We start from the raw sequence: 22,158 nt of genomic DNA, 5'->3' as shown, positions 1-22,158 counted from the left end.
CCAAGACTAGGAGCAACAGCCTAAAGTTGCAGCAGGGACAATTTAGGTTAGAGAGTAGCAAGAACTTTCTGACTGAGGGTGGTCAAGCAATGGAACAAGCTACATAGAGAAGCTGTGGAATCTCCATCCTTGGAAACTTTCAAAAGTAGGTTAGACAAACATTTGGCTGGGATGGTTAAGTCAGGGATGATTGAACAGGGGCTGGATTAGATGACCTTGTGAAGTCCCTGTATCACAGGTGTCAAAGATCTGGCCTTGCAAGTGTCCTCCCTGACTGGGGATTTAAGAACATAGGAACTGCCATTTACTGGGTCAGACTGTGAGTCCATCTTGCCCAGTATCCTGTATCACACAGGCCCCCTTTTAACTGGGTAACTATGCCTTAAATTGTGACCCAGCTACTTGTTCAACCAATTAACGGTATGATAAAACAAGCAATAAGATACAAAATTATTTCACAAAAAATGTGTAATAACTTTTTAGCTTGTTCTGATCATGCCATTAATTGAATGTGTGGCCAAATGCTCCCCTGTAGAGTGCTCTGCACCAACTGAGGGGCTCCCAACCACAAAGATGCACACCCAGTGCCAGCCTCACAACTGACAAGGCTCACAGTGGTGGCAGTGTTCTCAGCTGCAGGAAGGATGCTGCCCCTCCCTGTGAGCTCTGTCGGCTCTGGGGCTTGCAGTGGGGGCAGTATTGTCAGCTATGGGGTTTGCAGTATTGAGTCTCAGTGGTGGGGCTCTCAGTGGTGCCAGCATTCTCCCTGTTGTGAGCTCTGCACTTCACGATGCTTGCAGTTGTGGTAGCGTTCTTCCTGCTGCAAGCTCTGCAGCCAGTGAGCCCTGCAGTAGGGGCAGTGCAGGTAATGCTGCCTCAGCTGCGAGCCCAGCTGAGCCTTGTCAGCTGTGGGACTCACAGCTGGAGGAGCCATTGCAGGGGCAGCCTGGTATTGTGATGCAGGGACTGTCCCCTGCATGGGCAATAAGGTGCAATGGGATCTAATGCACAATCCCATAGTTGTGCCTTCTGCCATGCAAGTGACACAGGAGGAGGCATGATTGTGTGGATCATGCATTAGATCCCATTGTACCTTTACCTACATGTGTAGATGGACCCACAATGGCAAAGGGTGGAAGCTGAAAGGGAGAGTGAACTGGGCATGACCAGGGTTTTTTCTTTTTGCACTTACAGTCTTTAGTATTTAAGCAAATCTGCCATCTCTGGTCTACGCTCATTTTTAGGACATGTTTGTCTGAAAGGTGGAGTGAAGGAATTGTGAAATTTCCTTTGGCATCTCTTTAGAACTGATCATTTTAAAAGTTTCCTAAAATACCAGGCTTATGCAGGTGGCATACCTTGTTTTTAGATTTTGTAGGAACAGAAGTCTAGATATGGAAGTGCCTTGATCTAGTACAAGAATATCTTATGCCAGATGTCTCCTGTTTAAAGCCATTACATGTTAAACAGTAGTTAAATGACATAGTAGCGTTTTCATTGTGCCTAGAATTTGTAGTATTTATTTAGTTAATAGCTGTTAACAAATTTTGCTTAATAATAAATCTGTAACAATCACTAATGAAGATTCAATTTGCGTAAGAGCAAGCTGTACTGATTTAAAAGGCCACTAATATAGTACATAAGTGTTTTACCAATACTTTTAACCTGTTTGCAGGTTTGCTTGTAATGTTATTTGCATGAACTTGTGAAAACATGTGATTTTTATGATTTAGTAGCCACACTTAAAGAGCCTGTTACCTAATTTAAAATCAGATTGCTGTTTTCTCAGTTATTTTTAACTGATTACATTGTGCATTTATAAACATTTAACTTATTGGTACTTTTAGATTACAAAATCACTACTATAGCTTCGATCATTTGGGGTTTACTTGCTTGCTTGATATGTTCGCTTTCAAAGTAGGGCTATATGAAAGTAGGGGTATTCACATGCTACTGAAACTGGTGCAGCCAAGATGGGCTGGCCATCTTTCAAGAATGCCCAACACTCGCCTGCCGAAGAAAATCTTCTACAGTGAACTGTCAAATGGAGTACACTCTCACAGTGCACCAAAGAAGTGGTACAAGGACACCCTAAAGGTGTCCCTAAAGAGTTTTGGCATCAACCCAAAGTCATAGTTGCAAATCACTTATGACTATCCATCCTGGAGGTCATCAATCCAGAGCAGAGCACTGGCCTTCAAACAGCAACACATGGTGGAAGCAATGAGGAAACGCATGGCCAGGAAAATGAAAACCTCTCATACTGAGTCCTCATCACTTTCATGCTCCTGCTGCAGCAGATTGTTCAAGGGAAAGATTGGGTTTATAAATCGCCTACATACTCACGTGACCTAGCCTCCACCTGCCTTCTTTCTCTTTCCTCTCTTTTCTCCTTTTTCTACTTTTTCTCTTTTTTTCTCTTTTCTCCCTCCCTGCTTCTTTCCCACTTCTTTTCTCTCTTCTTCCCTGCCCCCCGCTGGATGCAGTTGTCTTTGCCTGTGAAGGATGAACAACATATAAAAAAAGACAGCATGATGTCCCACTTGTGTGTCTTGGACTTCTTTGCATAACACTTCTTTCTTTCAGCACTTAAGTGACTAATATGGCTAATTCAGTCTATACTTAAATACAGCATGAGGTCAGAGACTTTACATTTATAACCAAGATCTGTTTGGACGATGCTACAGGTACTGAGTCTGCTGTTGGTAGAGTTTTCTAGCATTCTCTGTGGAAGAGCAGCATGTCAGCTGATGCTGAGGGTTGTTGGGAGGCCTTCTCCTTCAAGAGCTTTGTCTAGTGTTGAGGCTTGCCTGAAGGACAGCTGGCTGCTACTAGAGTGCAATAAAATGGATAACGTGGAGTAGGAAAAGTGTTTGAAGAATAGCCTGGGATTGCTTGCTAAAGGAATGTTGCATTATTTTATAACACGGATATACAGCTTAGTAATATATCTGAATGTCCAGGGAGTAGCTATGGTAAGACCTTTTCCTAATGTGTCTGGCATGAAGTGTTCCAGAAAGCTTGTTAGAGATGCACCTTTATATACTCACTTAATCACAGAGCTCACTTTATCAGACACGGTCAACATTTGATAAAAGTGATGTCATTATCAGCTAATTTGATATTGGGTGAAGGTGATGAGATGGATGCTTGTTTTAATATTTCTCTTTTCTAGAAAATGAGATTAATTTTGGGAAGCTTCTTAGCAGACCTGCCCCTGAAGGCACAACCTTGAGAGTGGAGGATCTTGTAAAGCAGTACTTCCAGACAGCAGAGAAGGTATCTCAGTTTCTTTGTTTTTTAAGTTGTGTGTTTCATCTGTGAAATCTTAAGTTTTTGATATGCTGAAAACATTGTTCCTTTAGTGATTCATGCATATCCTTTGCCCATAACCCATAAATGTATCTGCTTGCTTTTTAATATGGGAGTATGTAAATATTGCATTATGCTAAGAAATTAAATCATCACTGCAATAGGGTTTAACATGCATTTAATGATGGAAATAACATAATTTCACCAAAGAGATTTTTTTAAAAATGACCATTTGGTTTTCCTCTTTTGCAATTTTATCGTCCGAGTCTAGGAAGAATCTATTCAATAAACTGAGTGTGCTTAAAAGGCTATATGTCTGTGAGGAGAAAATGTTTTATAGAATCTAATAGAGTTCACTGAAGGTAGTCTTCTACTATTTTCTCTTTTTCTAAGCCTGAGGCACCTAAAATGAGTTTGTATAGCAGTATCTACTTCATGTGTTTGTAATGTACATATATTAAACTAAATTAACTGGGTACCCTGAAGCTAATGTATAACTGTATCATAACTGAAAGAAAAATAATTTTCCTAGTTATAGTAAAGCAACTCTTTTCAAATCTAGAATACAAGCACATTGAATAAGAAACTTGTGAGAGCTGAAATGCTGACACTTTTGTTATTGTTATTGGATGATTTTCGTAGGTCTAATTTTGGATGTTGAAAGTACTCCTTTGTAGTAAATATGCATGTAAGTTTTGCCCATAAGATGGTGAGTGCAGTGTAGGAATGTTTTAGTTTTTAGTGTCAGTACCATAGAAACTAACTTATTCAAAGAGCCATAAACATGTAGACAACAGCCTACTTTATCCAATGCTGTGACTTATTTACTCCCGCCTGACTTTAGACTAACATGGCTTTCTTGAAGTTTGATGAAGACTGTCACAGGTACAAAAATTTAAATGTAAACAATTTTGCTGCTTCTTGGTTCCTAGAGACATACACTGGGATTAGCACTGTCATTTTGGGTATCTGTAATTTTCTGACCAAGAACAAATACATGAGATGTTAACCTTCATTCTTTGCATTTAAAATATTTATTTTGGCATATTGCTCTTCTGAGGAATAATTTGGCCACATAATAGTTTTTGCTCTTTCAGGTGTGTGAGAGGGAAAGATGCTGTACATTTCACCCATGCATTTTTTTTCTTTTTACTTCCTGAAAGAAACTGCAACTTTCACTTTTGACTGAAAGAGGAATGGGAGAAGCAGTACAAGAGTTTGTGGACAAAGAAGAGAAAGATGCTATAGAAGAATTGGTGAAATTTCAGTTAGAGAAAACACAGAGGTTTCTTAAGGAACGTCGTACTGATGCAGAGGAAGAAAAAATAGATGAGGAGGTTAGTAATGAATAACTACTTCCATGCTTAGGAACAACCAAGGCATAGACTAGAGTGGAGTTGTTCATAGATTCATAGATTAAGGGTCGGAAGGGACCTAGTAGATCTTCTAGCCCGACCCCCCGCCAGGGCAGGAGAACAACAAAAAACCCCAAAAAGAGAAACAGGACTCAAACGAGTCCAGCCAGGTAGGCATCCAGCCTCTTCTTAAAGACCCCCAGGGTAGGGGCCAGCACCACTTCCCTTGGAAGTTGGTTCCAGCTCCTAGCCGCCCTAACCGTGAAGTAGTTTTTGCGGATGTCCAATCTATACCTCCTCTCCATCAACTTGTGCCCATTACTCCTTGTTATGCCAGCGGGCGCTAGGGGAAACAGCGTCTCCCCCAAACCCTTCTGGTCCCCCCTAGTGAGTCTATAGACGGTCACCAGGTCCCCCCTCAGCCTTCTCTTGTGGAGGCTGAATAGGTTCAGGTCCCGCAGTCTCTCACTGTAGGGTCTGCCCTGTTGTCCCCGGATCATGCGGGTGGCCCTCCTCTGGACCCTCTCCATATTGTCCACATCCCTCTTGAAATGGGGCGCACAGAACTGGACACAATACTCCAGCTGTGGCCTGACCAGCGTCGCGTAGAGGGGGAGGATCACCTCCTTGGCTCTACTCGAGATGCACCTGTGGATGCACGACAAGGTCCGGTTAGCCCTGCCAACCATGACCTCGCATTGTCGGCCCATGTTCATCTTGGAGTCAATAATGACTCCAAGATCCCTTTCTGCCTCCGTGCTCTCGAGTAAGGAGTTCCCCATTGTGTAAGTGTGCTGCTGGTTCCTACTGCCCAAGTGCAGCACCCTGCACTTGTCCGTGTTAAAACGCATCCTGTTCCTGTTAGCCCACCCCTGTAACCTATCCAGATCCCTCTGCAATCTCTCCCTCCCTGCTAGCGTGCTCACCTCCCCCCAGATTTTGGTGTCATCAGCGAATTTAAACAGGTTACTTTCCACCCCATCATCCAGATCGCTGATGAAGAAATTGAACTAAATTGTTCATCTAGTCCAATCCACTGTGCACACATATAGGTTGTACTATACCAGACAGATACTTACCCTGAAAGCTGTCAGTGAAGGGGATTCCACAACTTTCCTGCGCACCTTGTTTCACCTTGTTTCACTGTCCTACTGTTCTAACAGTAGGAAATTATTTTCCGGAGATTTAACCTAAATCTGTTTTGCTGCAGTTTAATCCCATTGCTTTGTGTCCTGCCCTCAGCAGTTAGTCTCACATTTTTCTTGATTTTCAGCCTGTCATGTTCTCGTCCCACCCACAATCATATTTGCATCAAAGTAAATATATTTAGTCCTCTCAACTTTTCCTTGTACAGCTTGCATTTCAACCCCTTTATCATCTCTGCAGCTCACCTTTTGGATTCTCTACTTTTTCCACATTCTTGCACTGCAGAATTCAGAGCTCCATACAATACTTCATCTGAGGCCTAACTAGTGCTGAGTAGAGTGGTATTATTACCATCTGCATATTCTGTACTGTTAATACAGCCCAAGATTATACAGTAAAATCTTTGTTATCCGGTGTTTAAGTGACCAGAGACTCTGTTAACCAGAATTTTTAGCCAGCTGGCTGGACGTGGGGAGGGGGGGGCTTGCACTCCACTGCTGCTGCATACCACCCTGCACTGGCTGCTCCGAGTGCAGCCACTATCCTCCCCCAACTCCGCATTATCTGAAAAATGCTGCCAGGTTATTTCAGATAATGGAATTTTTACGTAACCAACAATCCCCTTACCCTGGGGATGCTGGATAACAAAGATTATACTGTATTTACTAATTTTTTGATGGCCAATTTTTTCTCCCTCAAGTTGAGTCTGTGATCCACCAAATCCTCATATTCTTCTCAGCCATGCTACTGTGTAGCCAATTATCTCCTGTCCTGTATTTGCGTTTGGCTTTTCTTCCCTAGGTATAACACCTCTTATCATCTGTCTTTGAATTTCATTCTGTTGTCTGGTGTCCAATTCTTCAATTTACTACTAAGTTCCTTTAGAATTCTAATCCCATCATCCAAAGTGTTTGCAAGCCAGTGTTGTTTTTCCTGCAAACAAGATCAGCAAGCTCTCTCCTCCTGCATCCAAATCACTAATAAAACAAAATTAACTAGTATGGAACCCAAAACAGACCCCTGTGGAATCCTTCTTGAAACATTGTGCCATTCTGACATTGATCCATTTATCTCTCTGTTACACTCATCAGTAATAGTGTTGCTTCTGCCCCTCATGCAGCTGTGGATTGTTTCACAGATTTATTTTAACCTGGGGTGGACTAGATCAAAATAAACTACATTATTAAACTTTCTTCACTTTGATTATAGAAGAAAACTTTTAAAACATCTTGGGTTTTCAGGTTCAACTTTATTACCAAGATAGGTAAAAAAATTTCCGTTTCATATTTGTAAAAAAAATGTTGCTCCTTATGATCAGAGTAGCCTTCTTGGCAAAATGATGTCTTTCAATTCTGTTCAAAACGCGTCCAGTACAGGCAGTCCTTGACTTGCAATGTTTCGAGTTACAACATTTTGCACTTACAATGTTTATAAATTGACACTGTTTCAACTTTCTGATGTCAGTTTCGACTTTACAGCGCTTGATCTGACACCACGCCAGTGAACAAGTTCACTGCATTGCCCATCTCCCTGAAAAGCATCTGTCCAAATTTCCCTGGACACTTTTTTTTAAGAAAGCAGACAAGACTCCAGAAGAACCTACAGCCAAGATTCCTGAGAACTCCAGCCAAAAACACTTCCAAAAGTGCAACCAAGAGCCCTTCAAAAAGTCCATCAAAGGCACCTCAAAGAAGTCCTTCCAAATCAATATGATTGCTATTTACAATATAAATACCTTAATGTAGCTATATTACTCATCTATAATTGATCGAGTGCAACATTCTGGGTTATTTTTGGTGAAAATAGCATATTAGACCTTGGTTCAGGAACCAATCTCCAATTTATAACATTGTTTCCTATGGGAAAATTGGTTCTGAGTTACAACATTTTGACTTAAGATGAGGTTTTCAGGAACCAATTGTGTTGTAAGTCCAAGGACTGCCCGTATAAACCAAAAGATTGTGTGGATTACTTTCTGAAAGTGTAGTTTATCGTACCTTTTAAAGCAAAGGCTCTTTTACTTGCTCACTTCATTTTAAATTGGGGGTCGGCAACATTTCCAGTGGCAGGCCAGAATAAGCCATCTTGGGTCTGAGGTGGGCTGGCACTAGAACTGCTTCTCCCTGCTACCTGGCTGTGTCAGGCAGAACTCCCTCCTGCCAAAGCCCTGCTGTCTAGTCTCATTGCAATGTGGTCAGGGCCTTCTGTTACCAAATGCTATCAAATCCACACGGCTTCATGGACCATCGGGTGCTGATCCCTATTTTGGATGATGATGAACAGGAAAAACTGTTTTTTTTTAAACTTGTTTTCTATGATACAGGTGCGAAAATTTAGGGAGACCAGAAAAAAGAATACTGAAGAAGAGGATGAAGAAGTCCGGGAGGTAATTACCCTGAATTGCAAACCTAGGGTATATCGAGTACTTTGCATAGGAATATGGGACTATTATTTTCTATTGGAACATAAGTATGTTATTATACTAGAAATATAATCAAGTCAGGAGTTGTGGCTACCCCATAATTCTCATTTTTAGTATATATGGCATGCTAGTTCCTAAGTCCAGTAATAGTTATTTCTATTACTCTTTCATGTAGTTGCATCTGTGATTTAAGGTCCTGCCTAAATTAAAAAGGGGAATAAAGTTGACTTGGGCAGAGGACAGCTATACAAACAGATTACTGGAAATCCTGTACACTTCTCAGCAAAAGAGTGCTTTTTTACAAATACTAGGAGGGTCAAATCTACTTATGGGTCAGTTTTTTCACTTCCGTAACACAGTAAGCATAATGGTATCTGAGGACTTACTACTTATTCCAGTTTAAGGAGGACTGGACCCTGACTTTTGTTAAAATTGAAAATGCAAATTTTAAAATTCAACCCACTCATCTTTCTTCCAGATTATAGTTCATATTTTTTTCTTTCTCTACATTTCCTTTCCCCCCAAATGTTGTTCTCTCATTCCTGTTTTATTTTTTTGATTACTACATTTATTACATTGAAGGACAGCTTAGTCACTCAACTTATTTGCCTTTGAGGCTTAACTATTTGCTGCACACACTTGAAAGTAGAAAAATAACTATATTATGACAGAGAGAAAACATTTCAAACTATTGTGTGGTGCGGTCACCTAATAATAAACTGTGAAACAGACTATTATAAAAAATAGTTTTGTAGACTTTGAAAAGAAGAAAAGTGTTTCATAAGCAATCCTGACTTTGTATACTAAATGTGACTGTGGCATGACTAGGAGGAAGATTTCTGTTTTCTAAACTGATTTACACCACAACTTGATGCCCTTTAGTTGTTATTATTGGTCCCAAAACTGGGATGGTATGACCATGTCATTACTAATCAACCCTGGTGTACTTCCTTACTAAAATTAAATATCCTATATTTATCATTCACTTCAGGCAATGACCAGAGCTAGAGCCCACCGATCTCAGGAAACTGTTCACACCACTTTCTCTAGTGATGATGAACTTATGGACATGAGAACAATGGAACAAAAAGGTAGTGATGATTCGGATGATGGCTTCTCCATCTCTGCAACAACCAGCAGAGGAAGAGGGCGAGGAAGGGCTCGAGCAAGAGGTACAAGAGGACAAAATGCAGCCACAAGAGGAGTGTCTCGAAGAGGAAGAGGTTAGTAGTTATGTTTTTTGTCTTGTAAGTATTAGAGGTTTCTGTTGCAGGTCTTTTCAATGTTGCCCTAAAATGATGTGTAGCTTGGCTGTGTCTGATTATGCACTTTAAAAAGTATCATTCCTTCCCTGTTGTTAAAAGCTGCAATAAGGCCCCAGTTGTACAAATGGATTTGCTTGATGCAAGTCTGTTTTCACCAGGCTCAGTATGGATGCCTTGGGGAGCCTGTGTTAGCGGATATGATAGCAGGATCAGATTCTGTGATTTGAAAGGAGGATGAGTATTTTAAAAAATAAAGTGGTTAGGGAACCACAGGTTGGAAGACACTGAGCATGTCTACACATGCATTTACTTTGGCCTAAATTTAAAGTGGTGTAAACTAATCTGGTGTAAACCCTTTTGGGCTGGGGTCTACACATGCACCGATTAGGGAGCAGATTAGCACCCAGTTTCTTGCAGCCCTGCACTAGGCCCCTGGCATCACCATGGGGGGAGCTCTAGGCTCCAGCTGCAGCTGCCAGCACCCAGTAACCATCTTCAAAAGCCAGCCCCGCTCTCTGGCCAGCCCTTTCCTTGCCCAAGAGCAGTGTGCCAAGCACAGGGACAGTGTACAGCAGCTCTTTCCTTGGCTACTATGCTGCCCTGCCCTATAGCTGCTTCATTCCCTGCCCCTGGCAGTGACAGCTAGCACTCCTGCTGGCCCTGCTAGCCTGCTGTGTTAATTTGCCTGACCCACAGCTGTCTTGCCTCACCCGGCTCCCCTATGCACAGTGATCGCTTGCCTGGTTACTGCTGCCACTGTCGCCAGCAGGGACACCAACAAAGGGCTCCATGATACCACTGCAGGGGCTGCTGACACCCTCCTGGGTCTCTAGCTCCGCTGCCTCTGGGCCTGGTACTTTTTTGGCTGTGCATCGTCCAGCACACTTGGATGACGAGCCATGGTTTCTGCATGACCTAGGCCACCTTCCAGGACCTGCTGCAGCCCCACCTAGAGCAGTAGGAAATAGGCATGTGCTCAGCCCTCCCCACAGACACCCAGATGGCCCTTGCTGTGCTGAAGCTGCCCATACCCGCCAGCCTCCGGGTACATCAGACACCTGTTCCAGCATGGGCAAGGCCACCTCTTTAGAACATGTAATTATTGTGGGTGTGGTAGACCTGTGAACAAAACTGAATATTGATTACTTTCTCTACAGGAAATACTAGCCAGGAGTCATCCAGTAGCAGTAGAACTTACAAGCCTATTGCTACGCCTACCAAGAATATGTCTATCTTTGATGGTACGTTCAAAATCAGCACGGCATCAGCGTTTTTCAGCCTCCCCCATTGTTACCTACTTGCAAAAAGCCATAATGAAGTTAACTGCTTTTATGATGCAGTATCTTGTTTCCTTTCCTTTCCAGTAGTCAGAATTCAGCCATTGCAGGGAGATTCTTTTGGCTGTCATGAAGTGGAATAATAAAGTGTGAATGGGGTTCAAATGAAAGCTGAGGGTTTCCACTAACGTCTTTCAACTCCATTTAACCAAATGAAATAAATTTCTTAGGGTATAGACAGGCATGACATTTCAAGCATGTGAGTCTTTGAAACACTTTAAAGGGCAAGCTGAACAGATGCTCATGCCTTCTGAAGTCTTCCAGATATGATCTTGTAGGAAACATGTAGAATCTAATGGATGAAAATGTCACTAAGCACTAATGAGTGCAAATAAGCCAAGCTTTATAACAATACTTGTGGTCATATGGCAGGTGCAATGGTGAAAATGCAATTGTTAGATGAGGATAAATCTAGAGCAATTCTCGTAAAGAAAACAGTATTCAGGTTTACCCAGTGTAGGTCAAATGAGGCTTGCTGCCCTTGAAAAGCACATTTTTTTTCTCAATTACAATTTTAAACCAAAATCTGTTTCTTTAGATTTCACTGAGATAAGTACACTGTGCTAGCAGTCTTCAATATTGTAGCTTTCCACAGCTGTTTAAAGTTACAAACTGTATCATTAATTTTTACAAATCTAATTACTTTGTAACTTTAAAAAATATTTTAAGATTGTTTTTGTGCTTAAAACATGAACCTTGTTATCTAATGGCTACATTTTATAATTATATTGAATACAGTAAATACATTGCTATCAGTTTTAGTTTTCATCTACTCCTCACTTCCTGTTCTCATTTTTTGTAAGTATTCTGGAAGTATGTTATGTGGAACAGCAGCATTAATACTAGATCTTCTGAGTGGCTTTTTCTGCCTTCATTCACAGAAGTGGCTCATTTTAGTTTTCAAAATTCACTCTTCTAAAGAACTTTAATATGAGAGAATTTCAGTATTATATGTGAAAAGTGGCTTATTTTATTTTCATTTTATATTTATATAATTTTAGTATTTAAATGCTTTCTCTGTTTTAATATATGGGTCTTCTGCATCTCTGCTGACAGTGATAAGAGGCTAGGTCATTGTTGGAGTAGCTCTCAGAAGTGGACTGGATTTTTCCATTTTTAATTGAAACAAGACAGCAGCATATGGGTTTGACATTGCATTCATAAAACTCTCTTTTGAATTGGTACAGTCTTCAATATTGCATTGCACGGACCCAGTCCTCCAACTGGTTTTGAGGGGAGAGCCATTACTCCCACACAGGACCTCACATTCTTACAGAGACTTTCCATGGGCTCTCACATCACAAGTTTTAAACTTTGCTTTATTATTATCCTCTACTCGGACATTTTAGCATTTTTCTCAGTCTTTGGAAGTTTATGTGGAAATTATTTTTAAAGAGCCTCACAAGTATATATGAAATGGTCTTTCTTTTGACCAGACAAAGTTAACGGTAAAATCTTAGCACAGAATCTTTTTTTTTAAGTCTAAATTTCTTGTGAATATGGTGGATGGGATGGTGCTGGATAAAAAATAATGATAGGTTTGACAAATTGGTTATGTCCAGGGATCTTGGTTTTCTCTGATTTAAAAAAAAAATCCCCAATTTTCAATTTAAAAAAGTAACCCAAAATCCACATTTTTCCCATGATTAAGATTTTCATTTTAATCATTGAAAAATGTGGATTTTATATTTCTTGTTTTAAACTGAAAATTGGGGGTTTTGGGTTTTATTTTTTTTTTTAATTGGAGAAAACCAGGATCCCTGGCATGTCAAACGTGAGAAACTTCTAATTCCTCCTTCAAGTCTTGTACCCATGGTTTCTACTCTTGGTGTACATGCACCCTTGCATAGGGATTCAGAATATTTTTAACTGGAAATATCCACAGTAACTTCCATATCCATTATGTCCTCATGCCCCCTCAAGGGCATGAAGAGCAGAATACCCCTATCTGCCACTCTGTTCCTTTCTAGCACTCCTTAGCAAACTCAGAAGGATCATGTTTTTAGTTTAACTTGATTTGATAGGTGGTTGTTCTGTAGGCACTTTGTTGATAAAAGACACTGTAAAATCTCTATTATTTATTGCCAATGAGTTAGCAAAGTAGAGGTAGTATTAGAAATAACCAGGGCCAGGGTTTTTAATATGGTTGAGCTCAGATCACCAGGATTTATTATGGAAATGATGAGGACCAGATTCTGTTCCAACTCTTGAGTGTGTAAGTCATCTTAAGCACCAAAGTGTCACTGTTCTACCCCAATTTGAAAAAAGCAGCAAGTGCGTAAGTGGACTTATTGACTCCAGTGGGTGGGTGGTCCTCATTGGGTTTTTTTGTTACTGTCATAGAATCATAGAAAATTAGGGTTTGAAGGGACCTCCAGAGGTCATTTAGTCTAACCCCCTGTTCAAAGTAGGACCATCCCCTACAAGATCATCCCAGCCAGGGCTTTGTCTATCTGGGTCTTAATAAGCTCAAAGGATGGAGCTTCCACCACCTCTCTGAGTAACCTGTTCCAGTGTTTTACTGTCTTCCTAGTGAGAAAATTTTTCCTAATATCCAATGTAAACTTCTCTTGCTGCAACTTGAGACACTTGCTCCTTTTTTGTCAGTCATGAGGATGAAATGAGAGTATTACAAAATTAATTGATTGGGATAGAATGACATTTAGTCACCTACAGCACCTAAGCCACTTAGATGCCTTATAATAGAATCATAGAAAAATGGGGCTCAAAGGGACTGTAGAAGGTCATTTCATCCAACTCCCTGCTAAAGGCAGTATCATTCCTCTCTCAAACTGTCCTGTACAAGTGTATGTCTAACCTGTTTGTGAAACTTCATGAACAACCCTTTTGTACAGCTACCAGTTACAAATCCCCAAAACACCATGCTCTGCTACAGGGGCTGGAGGTACTCTCAATGTAATGCTGCTACAAGGACAGGAAGTAGTTTGTTAAAATATGTTTGAGAGATCCAAGGAAGAGGACCATGCCTCTGATGCAGAGGAAGGCAAAAACCCCCATAGTCCATTTCTGTGGGTCCTCTGTTAACCCTGGGCTCTCTGCTGACCAGTCAGGGGGAACTCCTAACAGAAGATGCAAAGAAGATGCATCTGCTCAACAGCTATATTACCTCAGTCTTCACACAAAAAAAAAAAAAATTAAGCTGCAGCCAGACACCTAACGAGGATTATCTGGATAAGGAAGAGGACAAGTTGAGGGAGGAGCTAACAAGAGACAGTCAGAGAGCTTTTGTTGGGTCTGAATGAATTCAAGTCATCAGGGAAGGATGGACCTCATCCTAGGGTACTAAAAGATTTGGCAGAGTTCTTTCAGACCCCTTAGTAATGATCCTCATGAGGTCATGGGAGATTGGCCAGGTACCAGAGGGCTGTTAGAGCAACAGGGGCCAGCCTTTATGGCAGGTGTGCTACAAATTAGTCCCTTGCCCTCCCCAAGGGCCATTCAGATCCCCTTCCCCTGTGTGACAGGTCCACACCTGACATAGCCACTGCTGGGCTGTGGGCATGCCCTGCTCACCTGGTCGCATTGCACCTAGCTTTCTCATCCACCACAATTTTGTTGTTTTTCCAGATGAACCTTGACTTGCGAGGAGGTGGTATCTAGTTCTCTGGCAGCCCTGGTGTGATCATGTTGATATAGCTTCTGTGGGACTCCTCTTCCCCTTTATATCCCACCCCTTTCTGCTTGGGTGTTTAGCCAAACTCTAGTGACGAGTTGGGTGACAATGTGATTCTGTTTTCTTTAGATGCCCAATGAGCATCAGATCTGCGTACACTGTGCCTGTGACTCTGTCTTGGGAATTACAGCCAAACAGATAATATAACATAAATAGCTTGTGCCTGTCAGTCAGGCAGGGCAGTGATACCTTGGTGCACTGAGCTACCCCTCTCCTGTAGCATGGGTTTAGTTTGGTGCTCTGGGCACCACTTCTGACCCACCGGGTTGAGCTCCCTATGCCTCCTGGCAGGTTGCCCCTATCATGTGGGCTCTTCCTTTTCTTGTATCTGGCAGGGTATAGTGCAGTCCTGGATCAGCCCATGCTGCATCTGAGCATAGTCCATTCTCCCACCAGTTGTCTGTTCCACAGGCATGCCTGCTGCTTCCACTGTACTGGAGAGCGACTTTGCTGTGGCTCCTCCAGCTGTTCCTCTTCCCAGTTCCTTGGAGGTGCCCTCTCTCTTTCCTGTTTGACCTTGGTCACCCAGCATGGGATCTCAGGTGACAGTCCAGTCACAGCAGCATCTGGGGCAGGGTTCTTCCCATGCCCCAGTCCTGTGCCAACCACCTGGAGCTCAGTGAGTCGGCAGCTCGGGCATGGCCCTGTCACACCTGCCCAATGTGCTGCTCTGCTTTCTGGGGGGGGTGGGGGGGTCTGTTCTCCCTGCTCGACTTGCTGCTTTATTTTCTGCTTCTTGCCTTACCTGCCTCTGCTGCCTAGCCCCTCCTTCATCTGCTGCATGCCACACACGCAGACTGTTTGTGATATTTGTGGCACCTTTGCCACAGTTTGGCCACTACTGTTCCAGAGGCCCCCCACACCGCAACTGTCTAAGACTCCCTAACTCACTGCAGGAATAATCAGGTGCCCATGCTGCCTACAAAAAGAAGCAAGCAAGATCATTTAGTGCTGACTTTAGGCTGACTTGGTAAGAGAGTTTTGATATATTCCACAGACATTAAGAACTTTGCTACAGTAACAACACATGGTCTAAAATATCTCTTGATAGAGCTCATATGTATGGAACCCCCATTAATTGCTGGTTGAAAATATCTGCAAATCCAGTTTTTGGTTTACAACTTTCTGTTAAAGATGTATCTACAACTTCATTTTGAGTTTAGAAAATGAATCACCCTGTGAGCATCTCAGTGCATTTGGGCATCCAAATACGCATTTAGTCCGAGTGTTCTTGAACATAGTGTTGTTCATATAGCAGTGCTGATTCACTTCCTAATCTGATTAACATTTTCTGTCAGAGAGTACTGCACAGTATCAGTGATACAAAAGGTCTGGGCACTGATCAGGAAGATGTGTAGTTTTTGCTATGAATATATTTGTTGTCTTGGATAGTATGGTAGATGGGGAAATCGGTGGTTAATTCAGTTTTGATGTCTTGTGCTACAAGTATTAGATTCAGAACGCCTTAGTATAGAAAGCATGCAACATAAAATACAGGAAAAGAATTGCCTAGATTACTTAAAATAAGAGCACTGCAAATACGTTCTGGCACGTTATATAAATGAAACATTGTGTTCAGTAGCTCTTATCTATCAGTTGAACACAATGTTTATTGATATAGTCCCAGTTTTAAAGCACTTTGGAAGCATACCAGTGCCTCAATCATTATAATAAAATACATTCTAAATACCTATATATTTTGGCATTTGATTTTGTTTTTATTGTACAAAATCAGAGCTGCTCCTGCTCCCTTAGCTCACCAGGATATGGGCCCAGCTGTGTGTGTATAAATAAATAAAATGCACATGTGCACATACATATATAAGTGGCATTTCATTTTAATCGTGGAGAAATGTGGACTTTGGGGGGCTTAATCAGAAAAGTGGGGATTTTTAAACAGAAAAACAGAATCCCTGATGATTATGTGGAGAAGTGATATAGTCCAGTAAATGACCATTGTACGTAAAATGGTTTTATTTCAAAACTGCTGTTACTTTCTGAAACACCCTCGTACATTCCCTAACTTTTTTGTCCTCTTTATCTTGAACAGTGTAATTAAACTTTTCTCAACCAGAATAGGAAGCTTCTGATAATGGCAGGTTTCTTTTCAGTTTTCTGACCCCAACAAAGACTCGGTTGCTACTTTACTTCAGAGAAGACCTAATCCTGCTTAATTTTGATTTGTCAAGGAAGAAACTGTAAAGCAAGTCTGGAGGTGGAATGTTGTGTGAAATGACCTGATCATGTAATAAATTATGGGTATTTTAGATCACTGTTTCTCAACCTGTGGGTTGCCAGAATATTTGAAACGGTTGCGAACAGACTTTAAAAATAGATTAACAAACTTTTACAATGGGTTCTCCTTTAAAGGAGAAAAACATGGGAAACCATGGCTTTTCCCTTGCAGGCTGGCAGAGTTCCAGACTGCAAGGGGTTGTTTTGTGCCCTCCATGCCTCTCACACAGCTCCCTGCCCCATACACACCCTCTGCCCCACACACTGGGGAGGTTGTGGTCTGGGCAGGCAGGGGAGGCAGCAGCTCGGGCCTGGCCATCAGTGTTTACAAATGGGCCCTGGTACAAAAATGGTTGAGAACTACTCTTTTTAGATAACACTTGTGATATGTTTTCATGTGCTTTATTTTAGCCTTTAAATCTTCAAGGCAACAGCCTTCTCGGAATTCATCTGCTAAGAATTACTCAGAGGTGAGAAAAACTATCTTGTAAAGTTGCAATACTGCTGCCTTTTTGTAGTGTTCTAATTATCTGCCCTTTTCAAGCAAAAACAAAAATATTTGTTTATTAGATGTATATGCTACCCAAAAAATGCTCAGAGAAGCTTACAATAAAAGACAAAATCATAGAAAATTAGGACTTGAAGGGATCTCAGGAAGTCCAGCTTCCTACTCATAGCAAGACCATCCCCAACTATATCAGTCAAGGATTTGTCTAGTGGGGTCTTAAAAACCTCCAGGGTTGGAGATTCCACACTGAGTCTTATAAAAACAGAATAAAATATTAATATAAAATTAGTATAACAAAACACCACCTCTTAATACCCCAGAGGTCAAAAACAGTCCACGCCCTCCCGCACCCCACCCTCGTCTGCTCTACTTCCTCTTGCCTAGGAGGGCATCTGGCCCTGCCCAACACAATCTCACTTCCCAACTCTTGTTCATTTCCTCCATAATAGGTAAACACTTTCTTCTAATTTTTTTCTCCCATCCTTATCAATTCCTACTCTCCTGCTTCATAACTCGTAGAGACTTTGTCTCTCCCAAGCCCATGCCTGCATCTCTCACTGGGAAGCTGTTGCTGTTTCCAAAATGTACTCATCCTCCCCTTTTCCCAAAGAAGCGCACTGTTCAATTTAAAATAAGAAATACAATAAACTTTCTGTCCCTTGAGCTTCACACTTCACCAGGGTCTACCCTGGGCCACAGTTCTAGCCAAAAGCAGTAGATATTAAATATTTGTTTTATATTTTTCCAGGACATTGTAGATGATGACCCAGATGTGGAAGAAATTCCTTTTACTGCTTCTAAAGTAAATCAGAGGTTGGTACATTTATTTTTATAATGGCTTAAGGACTTTTGGAGGTCTTTGTACACCATTCTGGTATGTTGCGTATTTATTGGATCACAGCACTTCATTTTTGTCACTATCTATAAAGGGCTCCATTAGCTGAAATTCACTTTTTAATCATTAGAATTTATCATTTTTATTTCTAATCACATTTCACTAAATTTAAAAGCAAAAATAAAAGTTATGACCTATGACATGCACAGACTTCATAGTGTTTGAGAGATTTGAATTTCATTTTTTTTTAAACTATCACAACGGATTTCAAGGCTGCTTACAGATGTGAAAAAAAACAAAACAAGACTGCTTTTCTTTTAGCTTGGGGTACACCCATGCCAAGCACAGTGCATTCCCAGAAGACGCATCATGTTAGTTGGACCTGGCTCACCCAATACCTGTATAGATTGCATACTTCAGCAGGGCTTTATGGCGCTTTTATCTATAGCTGATTGAATCTACAAAGAAGATCAGATATTTTTGTTGTTGTTAGGCCAGCTCCTGTTGTTTTTATTGGGATTTGATGGGTACTGAACACTGGTGAAAATCTTGCCACGTTAGTATGTGGCCCAGCTGGGAGTTGGTCTCTTCTGAAAAACTGGCACCACCTAATCTTCAGCTAACAGGCAGCTGATTTTCACTCTTTCATTAATACCTCATTTGTTACATTAAGTATGTGCATTGTAACAGGAGAGGGGGAACTACAAATAATGTTTTTATAAGATCTGGTCCAGTCACTCGGGAAATTCACTGGAACATCTGGTATGGGTGCCATGTTCTGTTATGATTTTATATGTGTTTCTGTTTATAACCATCTAGGGTGTCAAGTACATCTACATCCAGCAAAACAGGTTCTCAAAGCCTGATGAGTAAGGGAGTTGATTTTGAATCGGATGAGGTACAGTATGCTTTTTTGTCAGTTTTTCCAACTTATTATTGCTTTGCAAATTACTTGGCTAAAGATATGTAGTCAGAATAATAGCTAATATTTAGTCAGGATTTTTTTTGTATCTATTTCTAATAGTACTATGTTGTGTATTAAAATTAAGTGAACTAATTTTTCAGTTTAACTCTTTTAGCTCTTAGGAACCAAAAAAAAGCCATAACTGAGGTTCATAACCATGCAAATTAATACTTGGCAACCCACATCCAAAAAGAAACGGACTTGTTTCCATATGTACATTTACTACAACGTAGATCCATTCAGTGCTTTTTGCAGAATACTTGTCTATGTTAGGGTTTAAATTGCGGTACATCATCTTAGTTTCTAAGCAGCTGATGCTGTTGCAGTATCACAGTACATAATTAATTGTGATTATTAGTATACAAGAAAATAAGAGTATGCCATAATTTAATTCTGGGATCCCCCAAAAATATAGTTACATGTACCTCCTGCCTTGAGCTCATTTGGAAACTGATTTGATTTTGGAATAATTATTCCAGTCTAGTTAACTCTAGCCTGATTTACTGTCTTACTTGGAATGTCATTGTATTTACAGTTTGTCCATGAATTGCATTTATATTCAAAGTAATGAGTAAGAACTAAGAAAATGAAATAATTAAACCTACCTACTGGAAAAAAGATGAAATAAAATGACCTACCAGTGTTCTAAATTGATCTCATAATAATTTTATTTTATTCAGCACTTTTTAGTATTTAAAAAAAAAACTATTTACCTTCTTAAATTACAGGATGAATTCGACCCCTTCAAAAACACCACTGCATCAAGAAGAAATAGAAGATGATTCTGGTTTCATTAAATAAAAAGATATTGCCAAAATTGTGAAGAAATAGGAAATAAATATGCAATGTTTTATATAGCATTTTACCATAAATTATTTTTTGCCTTAATGTTTTACTCCTTGTGTGAAATAGTAGTTCTTAGTGATACTGTGAATGCAGCGTGATTTAGGTGTTGCATTATTAAATGTCTAACAGTAAAAAACTACTTTTTGAGAGAGAATCCCTAGAGTATTTCAAAATGTTTACTTTGTAAAACTTCTTAAGGTTTGTTTGCATCACTGGAACGTATATAAAAGAATTCTGCCTTCCACAAAATGTATTAATCTTTTTTGAATTTTATAGAGGAATAAATCAGAGCAATGGTGCTTGACCTATGTATGACCCGCAGGCCAGATCCAACCCCCAAAGTGACTGGATCGGGCCTACAGCATGGGGGATCAATGGCAAGCAGCTTGGCCTGGCACATGCCCTTCTCTGTCCTACACTGTTCTGCTGATCTCTGCAGCTCTTCCTGCTTTTGCTTTTACTTTCCCCTCTCCCCTAGGGCAGGTGTAGTTTACTCTTTCATTCCTCTCCCTCTGATACAGGCAGCCACCTCCCTCCCCTGCTGGAGGGGAATGGTGGCCTATGATGCAGTTGGATCACAAGCACATGTGCCACTGCTTTAAAAGGCTGAGCACCACTGACTAAGAGCAATATGCAAAGTTTTGCAGGCATAATGGCAATTGCTTTCTCTTTTTTGCAGTAAGAGTAGAGAAGCCTGAGGACACAAAATGCTACTTGTAGTGTTAAAAGTATTACTGCCAAACTTAGACATATTTTTAGCTTTCTGTGAGAAGCTACACTATATCTATTGCAAAATGTCACAAAATATAGAAATGCTTTTTTTGCTGTGCAGTTCTAGAAAATGCCAGAGGCTTTAAGTTGACTTGGGCTGGCTACTTCTGTCACTCAAATGAAATATGTAGGCTAGCTGTTTAAATGAGATTCTCAGAGAAGTCAACATGAGTTTTGCTTGCATAAAGATTGAGGCATTAAGACAATACTGGGCAAAATGTACTTACCTTTTCTTTTCTAGCTGAAATTTTTTCCTACATCTCTTTTTTTTTCAGTATTCCCACTGAAACCTCACAGTTTTCAGCAGAGCTGTCTTCCATTGGGACAAATTCTAAACTAGAATAACATGATCACAGTATGAAACCACTGTAAGGTCACTTCTGATAATTTTTTACTTCTTTCCAAATGACCTATCACATTGAAATATCTGAGATACTGCTAGTATAGCCTTCAGTGGTTTAGCATAGATAATGTGCAAAGCCTTCATGGCTTTCATTGGGCTATATGGTTCATTAGTCCCCCTGACTGCCCCCCCCCAGTTGGATGTCAGGAAGCAGTACACTACATACAGTAATTATCAGGGGAAATACAGAAGCTTGGACAGTTCCTGAAGTGAGGTAGAGCTTTACAGCTGTGTTGCCTTGGCTGTGCCATCATGGGTCTGCATTTGATCCTGCAGCTATGAAACCAAGTAAACTTTTGAGATCTGGAGTACATTGTGGAAATCATCAAATACTGAACGTAGCCCACAAGGTATTAAAAGATTTGTAGCATTTACAAAGCACTCTGTTCCTTTGGGGCAGCAGTGCTCACCCTTTTGGCCCCATGGGCCGGATCAGTGGTGCAGGGTCAGTCCAGCTGCCTGCCTATCAGATCTGGTCTGTTGGATAGATCCTGCATGGAGTCAGTGTGGCTCTGCACTACCTGCTGCTCTGATTCAGCCCCGTACTGGTGCACAGTCATGCTGTCTGGCTCATGAAACTCCCCCGGTTCTGGAAATTTGGGAGCAGGGGAGTGGCAATGCCACCACTCTTCCACCACCAGATTTCTGGACTGTTGAGGAGCCCTGCAAGTCATTTTGGGGAATGAGGAAACAAGCTGATGGTCTGATTCTTCTTCCCATTCACAAATGGCTGTCCTTGTGCAGCAGTCTTGCCTGTCAGATAGGACTAGCAGAGAAGTTTATAGCAGCAAACAGAGAATTTTGGGGGGAGCTAGATGCCAAAAGCTTTCTAACCTACATTCAGTCTAATTATTAATAATGTTTACCAGATGTAAGTTAAAATGTTTCTTTCACAAAAAGCCATTTACAATGTTATGTAAACAGTAGATGTCAGCTGTATGGCTCTGCTAATTCTCTGCATTAGATCAGAAGGATTTACATTTTATATATCTTGCTAGCTAAATAAAATTTCCTACTGAAAATAAATAGATTCCTGATTTATTTAAGCAAAAAATGTCATAAAAA

The 22,158-nt window shown here is 40.8% G+C and overlaps 1 protein-coding gene across 1 annotated transcript in view; it reads left to right on the top strand.

The window, feature by feature from the left end:
- The window catches only part of MRE11 (MRE11 homolog, double strand break repair nuclease), a 40,538-nt gene extending 18,872 nt beyond the window's left edge, over positions 1 to 21,666 (top strand). The window contains exons 11-19 of the mRNA XM_019524678.1: positions 3,176 to 3,279; positions 4,476 to 4,649; positions 8,137 to 8,199; positions 9,227 to 9,458; positions 10,658 to 10,741; positions 17,178 to 17,236; positions 18,023 to 18,087; positions 18,929 to 19,007; positions 19,802 to 21,666. Of these exons, the coding sequence (XP_019380223.1) occupies positions 3,176 to 3,279; positions 4,476 to 4,649; positions 8,137 to 8,199; positions 9,227 to 9,458; positions 10,658 to 10,741; positions 17,178 to 17,236; positions 18,023 to 18,087; positions 18,929 to 19,007; positions 19,802 to 19,855 (914 nt within the window). The 3' untranslated portion in view covers positions 19,856 to 21,666. The remainder of the gene's footprint in view (positions 1 to 3,175; positions 3,280 to 4,475; positions 4,650 to 8,136; positions 8,200 to 9,226; positions 9,459 to 10,657; positions 10,742 to 17,177; positions 17,237 to 18,022; positions 18,088 to 18,928; positions 19,008 to 19,801) is intronic.
- Positions 21,667 to 22,158: the final 492 nt, after the last annotated feature.

Source organism: Gavialis gangeticus, unplaced genomic scaffold (assembly GCF_001723915.1).
Source record: "Gavialis gangeticus isolate Ggan-Ray unplaced genomic scaffold, GavGan_comp1, whole genome shotgun sequence".
Classification (NCBI taxonomy): Eukaryota; Metazoa; Chordata; order Crocodylia; family Gavialidae; genus Gavialis; species Gavialis gangeticus.
The sequence above is the reverse complement of the archived record's forward strand: the minus strand, read 5'-3'. Positions and strand labels throughout refer to the sequence as shown.